The sequence below is a fragment of the Oratosquilla oratoria genome, chromosome 6 (genome assembly GCF_046742065.1).
Source record: "Oratosquilla oratoria isolate Oo_2021 chromosome 6, ASM4674206v1, whole genome shotgun sequence".
In the NCBI taxonomy this organism is placed as follows: domain Eukaryota; kingdom Metazoa; phylum Arthropoda; class Malacostraca; order Stomatopoda; family Squillidae; genus Oratosquilla; species Oratosquilla oratoria.
In genome coordinates, this window is record NC_134782.1 from 32,782,707 (window position 1) to 32,792,706 (window position 10,000).

The window sequence follows — 10,000 nt, forward strand, 5'->3', positions numbered from 1 at the left end:
CACTTCCAAATTAAATCTATTTCCTAACAGTTTGAGACCATTATTTCTTGTCGGATTCTCATTCAGTGTAAGAATTTTGTCACTTTTGATGTTGTCAATCCCCTTTAGAATCTTAAATACCTGTATCAAGTCACCTCTGAGTCCACGCTTTTTTAGGGAAAACAGATTCATGTGTTTTAGTCGATTTTCGTATGATTTATTTTTGATATTTGGAATCAGTTTTGTGGCTCTCCTTTTGTATTTTTTCCAATCTGTCAATGTCTTTAATGAGATTCGGTGACCATACAGAAACAGCATATTCCAAATGTGGACGAACTAAAGATTTATATAGCCTCACCTCTCCACCTCCTCAGCCCCCTTCCCATTCTCACACGAATCACTCACAAAGTGTTAACCACCTTCGATTGGCGCCCGGGCGTCAACGTGCCCGCTGGTGCCAGCAGGGAAGTCGGGCTTAATCAATACACTTCAAAGGTAAATTACGCAACACGCTTGAAGGCTACCCCTCTTCCTCCTCCTCCTCCTCCTTCTTTCCTCTTCTTCTCCTTCCTCCTCCTCTTTCGTCGCCTCCCTCTCCTCCTCCTATTCCTCTTCCTCCCCATTCTCCTCATCCTCCTACCCTTCCTCCTCCTCCCCTTCCTCCTCCTCTTCATCCTCCTCCCCTTCCTCCTCCTTCAGGATTGACATACATTCTCCCTCCTGCTTTATCCTACATCCATCCCCCGTTACTGAGTCTCGTTGATGTGTCGCGGTGACCTGTGAGGGCTCTCAAGCATGATGTGCGACTCAAAGGGTAAACTGTTCTTGGAGACGCGATTATTTCTATTCTTATTTTTTTTTTTTTTTTTTTTTTTTTTTACCTATATCACCAAGTAACTCCTCCCCTCCTAAAAAAGAACATTAATAAGAATGAGGAGAATAAAAAGAACAGGAAGAAGATGAAGAAAAAAGAAGAAAAAGAAGATGAAGAAGAAAAAAGAAAAAGATGACGATGAAAAAGACGATGAAAAAGACGGTAAAGAAAAAGAAGAAGAAGAAGAAGAAAAAGAAAAAGAAGAAGATGAAAAAGTAGAAAAAGTAGCAATGGTAGTAGTAGTTGTAATAGTAGTAGTAGTAAAAGAAAAAAGACGACGAAATAGAAAAAAGAAGAAAAAGAAAAAGAAAAAAGGAGAAGAAAAAGAAAGAGGAAAAAGGAAGAAGAGTGAAAGAATAAACGATAGATAATGAGAGAGAAAATGGGATAATGAGTGGGAAAGAGGTTCCCTCAATGAATAATTGGACATCACTTCTGTCATGCCTGCCATACCTTTGCCATTGCCGTAACATATTGCCATTCTCATTGCCACTGTCATTGTCACTCTCATTATCATTTCAATTGCCACTGTCAGTCATAGCATTCTCAGTAAGAAATTGTCTAGCGATGACTAAATGTTTGGTACAATCAAATATCTATTTGCTATAAACCCACGATATATATATATATATATATATATATATATATATATATATATATATATATATATATATATATATATATATATCAAATCAGCCATCCTGAGTCCACTGCTGAACAAAGGCCTCCATAGCATTCCATGATTCACACGACCGCGCCAACCTCTGCCACGTCACTCGTGCAATCTTCTCAATCTCGTCTCTCCAACCTCTGTCTGGTCTCCCTCTTCCACGCTTCCCATCTCGCGGCGTCCACTCAGTAACACACTTGCTCCCTTGCTCATCAGTCGTTCGCGCTAGCTTACCTGCCCAATTCCATTTCCTCTCTTTCACCGCCTCCACAATATATTTCACTCTAGTCTGCTCTCTCACCCAACTTGCTCTCTTTCGGCCTCTCAGCGTTATTCCCATCATTGATCTCTCCATTCTCCTCCGTGCCGCCCTTAGTTTTGTTTCCATCGCCTTCGTCAGTTTCCAAGTTTCACACCCGTAGATTAATTCTGGCAGAATGCATTGATTGTAAACTTTACGTTTCAAACATAAAGGTAGAGAGCCTCTCAGGATTTTATTATACTTACCAAACATTTTTCAACCAATTGTAATACGTCTTTTTATTTCATTATCATGATCTTTTGTCACTTTCACCATCTGGCCTAAATAATTATACTCCTCAACTTCTTCAAGATTCTCACCATCGATTATAATCTCTTTACTTTGAACTTTCGTGTTGAACATTACTTTGGTTTTGCTCTTATTCATTTTTAAACCTACTTTGAGACTTTCCTTGTTTGGATCACTCAGCATATCTTGCAAGTCTTCTGCTCTTTCTGAAATAAGAATAATGTCATCCGCAAATCTTAGGTGGTTCAAATATTCGCCATTAATCTTCAAACCTTTCTCTTCCCAACTCAACCTTCTGAAAATCTCTTCCAGGCAAACTGTAAATAATTTGGGTGAAGTTGTATTGCTTTGCCGTACTCCTTTCTCGATTTTGATCTTTTCTGTATCATTATGTAGTCGAATTTTAGCGGTACCTTTCGCATAAATATTTTCTAAATCTCTTACGATCTGTTCGTTTGTACCCTGATTGCGTAGCAAGTTTAGTATTGCTATTTGTTCTACCAAGTCAAAGGCCTTCTCGTAATCTACACAGAGGCATATTGTATTCTGTCGTTTTCTCGATTAGTTGGTTAATCGCCTGCAAATGGTCTAGAGTCGAGTATCCGCTCCTAAAGGCTGCCTGTTCTCTCGGTTGGTTTCCATCTAAAACTTAACTTAGTCTATTTGTAAGGATCTTGGAGAATACTTTATATACATTTGATAACAAGCTAAACGGTCGGTAGTTACTAAGGTCCTTCTGGTCTCCTTTTTTATGAAGCAAAATCACTATAGCATTGCACCACGATTCAGGAACGCTTTCTTTACGTAAGCACTGGGTGTACAACTGAGCTAACTTAATATGAACTTCTTTCCCTGCGTCTTTCAACAGATCTATCGATATACCATCTTCTCCGGGTGCTTTTCCTCGTTTCATATTTTTTAGTGTAAATTCTACTTCTTCCTTTGTAATCTCTGATACACTACTAACGTCTACACATGAATTTACTGATTCAACTACGGTCTTCAACGAGTAAAGCTCTTGGTAAAATTCTTCTACTCTTTTTAGCATTCTGTCTCTGCAGTTAATTATTTCTCCATTTTTATCTTTCAAACATATCATTTGCTGTCTTCCTAAAGCATGTTTGCGCTCGGTCACTTTAATACTTTTACCTTTCCGAATAGTTTCCTCTATTTCATCCATATTTTTCTTTCTTTTCTCTCATCTCTGCCTGTTGTTGATAAGTTTGTTTAGTTCTACTCTTTCTATTTCGTCTCTCCTGCTTTTAATCTGCATGGTCCTCCTTCTTTTAATTAGGTCATTTGTAGCTTTGGAATATTTGTTTTCTCTAGTACTTTTTTTGTACTTCCTACTTTCTCTGCCAATTCCCTAATGATATTCACTAAATTCAAATTCATATCTTCGACGGTGTCCTCGTTAGTTCTTAAAGCTTCGATTTTATTTATAATTTCTGACTGAAATTCCTTCTTATTATCCTTAACCTTTGCAAGGCTTATTTCATTTTTTAAATTTAGTTTATTTCTCTCGGCTCTGAAATTGAATTTAGCTGTGCAGCCTACCATTCTATGGTCACTACCTATGTTGACTTTATCTATCACCGTAACATTACTAATACTCTTACACTCATCTCCTAATATGAAGTCTACTTCGTTCTTTGTTGTTCTATTTGGACTTCTCCAGGTCCATTTACGACCTATATGCTTTTGGAAGAAAGTGTTCATTATCCTCATGTTGTAGTTCTCTGCAAAATTGACTAACATCTCGCCTCTGTCATTTCTTTCACCTATTCCAAACTTCCCAATGCACGACTCATTTCCCATCTTCTTCCCCACTTTAGCATTAAAGTAGCCTATTACCAACGCGTACTTACTTTTTTCTTTATCCATTACCTGACTTAAATCATCATAGAAGGATTCAATTTCATCGTCTGAATTCTGTGACGTTGGTGCATAAACCTGAACTATTTTTATAGTGTACCTTTTACACATCCTAATCACAATCCAAGCTACCCTGTCTGATAAACTACTGAACTTGACTACGTTACCAGCAATCTCTTGGTTGATCAAGAATCCTACTCCTCTAGATCTTTCTTTGTCCTTTCCTCTATAGTAGAACAGGTGGTGACCATTTTATAATTGTATCAGCTTTTCTTCCGTTCTTCGGACTTCACTCAGTCCTACGATGTCCCACTTGATGTTGTCTAGTTCTTCCATTAAACTCTCCAGCCTGTGGTCTTCTGAGAGAGTTCTTACGTTGTAGGTATAGATCTTCATTTTATTCATACTGTTTAATGTCCAAGGCTTGGATCCGTTTTGACAGTGCTCACTCACATTCGGTGGCACACTGCCCGTAAGTACATGAGGCAATGCGGTTGGACCTTGAGGAGACGATGATCCAACAGGAACGCCCGGTTTTGTTTTGCTTGTGCCGTTCAGGTTTGTTATGAAAGGCTTTTGGCAGTAATCTCACCTTGCCAACTAGTTTCTGGTAAGATATTTCTCTGGTGTCACCTTATTTATATTCGGTGAAGCCCCATATATCTATAGGGTGCCCAATGGTCCACGCCGTAATTATGACGGTACCTCATATATCTATGGGGAATTTCTTTGTTTGCCATCAGGGAAGTGCCAGTTAGCAGTGGGTCCTGCGACTGTTTGTGTGAGCTGCTCTTTGTCTGATCTTTCCTACAAAACCTACTCGATATGGGTGACCCTGCAGAGATTTCCTCTCTATAGACATAGATTTTGTAATAGATTCTCAAGCCTATCCACCACGTCAAGGTGTCAACTCTCAGATAGGCATATATACATATATATATATATATATATATATATATATATATATATATATATATATATATATATATATATATATATATATATATAAGGTTTCTAATATTTCCTTTATCGAAGACTAAGGATCTAAAACTTCGACTAAAAGATATTATATGAGAAAACAAAAGTTATTAGGAATATATATGATGGATTTCTAATATAGCTGAAAATTGTAAAGAACATGGTCACGTGACAAAGTAAACGAATGTCACTATTTTCCTTTACTGTGCAGAAAAAGACAAAGAAAAAGAGAAACGGTGGAATTCTTATATTGCTCATGGCGTTAAGGTTTGATGTATTGGATCGCTTTTAGGGGAGAATTTTTTTACACTCGTTGGTACTGCTGTATGGTGTTTGTGGTTATGTATACAAACTTAAGGTGAGTAATAGTCACCTATATTATATATATATATATATATGTATATATATATGAATACATATATGCACAAGTGTATGACACACACACAAACATACACACCACGCACATACACACACACAAACACATAACACACAACACACACACACTAACGCAAACCTCCAAACTTTTCTCTTCCCAACTCAACCTTCTGAAAATCTCTTCCAAGCAAACTGTAAATAATTTGGGTGAAATTGTAACACCTTGCCGCACTCCTTTCTAGATCTTTATCTCTCCTGTACCTTTATGTAGTCGAACTACAGCAGTACCTTTCGCATAAATCTTTTCTAGAATCCTTACGATCTGTTTGTGTGGCGAGTTTAGTATTGCCATTTGTGCTACCAAGTCAAAGACTTTCTCGTAATCTACAAAAGTTAAACAAAGAGGAATATACTGTATCTGTCGACTGTGGTATTAGTTGTGATATATATGTATATTATATATGTATATATATATATGTATATTATATATGTATATATATATTCATATATATATTCATATATATATACATATATATACATATATATATACATATATATTCATATATATATACATATATATTCATATATATATACATATATATTCATATATATATCCATATATATTCATATCTATATACATATTTATTCATATATACACACACATATATATATATATATATATATATATACATATATATATATATGAATATATAAATGCGTATATATATATATATATATATATATATGAATATATATGTATATATATGTATATACATATTTCAACATATATATATATGAATATATGTTATATATATATATATATATATATATTATATATATACACATATATGTATATATACATATATATTCATATATATATACATTATATATATACATATACATATATATATGTATACATATACATATATATATATAAATATATATACATATATATATATACATATATATATATATATATATACATATATATACATATATATATATATATATATATATATATATGTATATGACAATACTTTATTCAGCTGAAAAACGCCTACAGTAACGTTTTATGCATATATTGATTATCTCATGGCTAACGTCAAACAATTTTCTTCATAAGAACATAACAATAAGACTGCGTGGGACCATAAGGCCTACACTAGGGAAGGTGTTACTAACATAACGAAGGGCTGTGTGCTATAGTCCACTATCTTTCCTACCATGTTGCAATACTGTACAACTTCATTATAATAATAGATTCTGCAAACCGCAGATAATTATCAGAGGTTTCCACAACAGAAATTTACTTTTCTTTTTCTTTATGAAGGATGTAATCAAAAAACAAGTCTATGTATTTTTTCCTATAACAAGACCTGAGCATAAGAAAAAAGTTGTATTAACAAAAATAATCACATTTGTCTGTCCAATTATTTGGGTTAAATTCATTACATAAAATCGTTAAGATCCATAGAATTTACAAATCATCACAAGATATAAGTAAATAGAAGAATACTCGTATATCTGTCGTAACCTTCATTTGTTTCCAGGTTACGTAACAGAACAGGTTTGGATACTTCGTCGTCATTTGTTTTGTGCAATGAAGAGGTCCGAATACTTCGTCTTTACTGTTTCAAGTCGGATTGTTTATACACCTTTAGTTTTTTGAAAGTCAAGTCATCTAGAAAAATTATCGAGAGAATGGAGAAACCTAAAGCTGTCCTTTCATGATGAAACACTAGAACAACTAAAAAAATATATAGAGGAAAAACTACGGAAAGTCTAAGAAAAACTTGATGCCTAGAGGGAAAAGGAAGACATGAAAGACATCGATTGGCGGGTCTCTTTGCGTCCCCAACCGTTTGCTAATGAGGGCAGATTCTTTGCAGAGTCGACTGACCGGTCGCTGTGACGTCATGTCGCGCGAAGGAAAAGAGCGGAAAAACGAAAATGGACTGAAAATCAAGAATAAGAATGAAGGAAAATAAGATGATGAAAAATAGAAAATACTATCATAGCAGATGATAGAATAGAAATATAATGTTTTCATATTAATGAATAAGAGATGAATATATTTGATAACTGAACAAGTTATAGAAAATATGATTTAATTGAGACAGACGAATACCACAGAAAATGTTTGGCTACACAAATATTGTCAAACTTATTGTAATAATAATTCAATCCTGCATGAGATTTCCTTAATCATACATTATACATTAACGAATAGATGAACTTGGCACAGATTAACTTAGAATATTGCGTGTGTAATGTTCAACAAAGGACATTCACAAGTCACAGTAAAGTACAAACGTAATCTTTCTTTGAAATCTGAATAACGTCTTCTGATGTTGCCCATAAAAAATATATATTTTTCATCATAAGGCAGGAGAGCCATTATATGGATTTTAATATGAATGTATTTTTTGATGTTTGTTTTTAAATTTCGTTTAACGATTTTGTTAAGCTGTTTACAATCATCCAAAATTGTTTTAATTCCGTTTCATTTGTATAATTCCTTGCGACATTTTTCTTTCATTTCCTCTGCAGTGGAAACAGATCAACATACCCTAGTCATTGGACTAAAAGCAAGAAGGAACTGGACCAAACCGCACCCGACATACTTGGCACGGAATGAAGAGAATCAGAACCGTCACTGTACACAGACAAAACAAATGCAGCGCGGACGAAGAGAATCAGAACTGTTTCTACAGGCAAACAAAACAAATGAAACGCGGACAAAGAGAATCAGAACCGCTTCTACTGACAAACAAAACCAATCCATCGCGGGCAAAGGTAAAAGAACCTTTATAAACAAAACAAACACAGCTGGGACAAAGAGAATCAGAACCTCCTCAACAGACAAACAAAGCAAAAACAACGCGGATGAAGAGAATTAGAACCTCCTCAATAGACAGACAAAACCAACCCATAGGGGACGAAGAAAATCAGAACCTTTTTTTCAGACAAACAAAACAAACGCAGCGCGGACGAAGAGGAGGATGAGGGAGAGGGAGGAGGAAGGGAGAGGATTGTTTCGAAGATAATTCTTGGGTCAGTCATGTATTGAGGCGCGGCACATCGACTTTTGTATCTGTCGACGATTTTGAATAACTCGAGACATTTTTTTTCTTTCGCAGGAGAGCCATGCTTCATCGGGATGGATATCACGATAGCCAGCTTTGACTCAATCTCAGAAGTAAACATGGTAAGTCTTTAAAAAAGTCGTGTGTGTGTGTGTGTGTGTGTTTACCTAGTTGTATTTTGCGGGAAGGGGAGCTACGCTCTGTATCTCGCAGTGTCTAGTTTGCTTTTAAACGCATGAATGGTTTTTGCGTATACTATTTCATTGTCCAGTTTGTTCCACGTGCCTACCACTCTATGTGGCAAACTTTTTTTCTTCGGATCTCTTCTATAGCTATGTTGTTGTTTTTTCTTTCCATATCCTCTTGTGCTTCTCTTGTCTCAATTTAACAAGTCCTCTCTATCGAGTATTTCTGTGTCCTTCATGATTCTGTAGATGTTCAGTAGGTCGCCTCTCTCTCTTCTTTGCCCCAGAGTCGGTAACCCCAGTTTAGCCAATCTCTCCTCATATGACAAGTTTGCAAGTGCAGGTGCCATTTTTGTGGCTGCTCTCTGGATTCTTTCTATTTTCTTTATATTCTTTTTGGTACTGGGTGACCACAATGTCGCCGCATATTCTAGTCTAGGCCTTATCAGTGGGACCAATATTCTTTTAATCTTTTCTTCGTCCAAATATGTAAAGGCCACTTTTACTTATCTTAGCAAGTTGTAGGATTCTCCGACAATTTTGTTTATCTGTTTATCATAGGACAAGTCGTATGAGATAATTACACCCAAATCTTTTTCGGATCTCTCCTTCTTTACCTCCTTGGTTCCAATTTTATATTATCCTGATATTCTATTTTTGCTTTTTCCAAACTCCATTATGCTACACTTGTTAATATTGAAGTCCGCTTCCCATTTCTTGCTCTAGTTCCATACCTTATTCAGGTCTTCCTGCAGTGATTCGCAATCCTTTTCAGTTTTTACTTTCCTTAACAGTTTGGCGTCGTCTGCAAAGAAACTCATGTAACATTCCACATCATCATCCATGTCATTCACATAAATAGCAAACATTATTGGAGCCAATACAGATCCTTGCGTCGTCTGCAAAAAAGCTCATGTAACATTTCACATCTTCATCTATGTCATTCACATAAATAGCAAACATTATTGGAGCCAATACAGATCCTTGCGGTATTCCACTGATCTCCTCTTTCCTACCTGAATATTTTTCTCTGAACACTACTTTCATCTTTCTACCAATCAGGAAGTCCTCCATCCATTTTAGTAGGTGCCCTTGTATCCCTCCTATATGTTCAAGTTTTTTTAATAATCTTTTGTATGGTACTTTGTCAAAAGCTTTTTGTAAGTCCAGGAGGGCACAATCAGCCCATTCATTTTTTTCTTGCACTATGTCTATCAATCTTTAGTAGAAACATATTAAGTTTGTGGTACATGATCTTCCTTGTCTGAAGCCAAATTGTCTTGGGTTTATTATGTTGTTGTCTTCCAGGTGTCTTACCCATCTATTCTTGATGATTTTCTCACAAATTTTGGCTATAGTGCTTGTTAGTGAGACTGGCTTGTAGTTAGTTGGTTCCTCCTTGTTTCCTCCTTTATATATTGGTACAAT

At 35.6% G+C, this 10,000-nt stretch overlaps 1 protein-coding gene across 4 annotated transcripts in view; it reads left to right on the forward strand.

The window, feature by feature from the left end:
- The window catches only part of LOC143026367 (gamma-aminobutyric acid receptor subunit beta-like), a 262,622-nt gene that overhangs the window by 210,162 nt on the left and 42,460 nt on the right, over window positions 1-10,000 (forward strand). For all 4 annotated transcript variants that reach the window (XM_076186632.1, XM_076186635.1, XM_076186633.1 and 1 more), the window contains one exon: window positions 8,442-8,509. In XM_076186632.1, coding sequence (XP_076042747.1) covers window positions 8,442-8,509 — 68 coding nt within the window. The remainder of the gene's footprint in view (window positions 1-8,441; window positions 8,510-10,000) is intronic.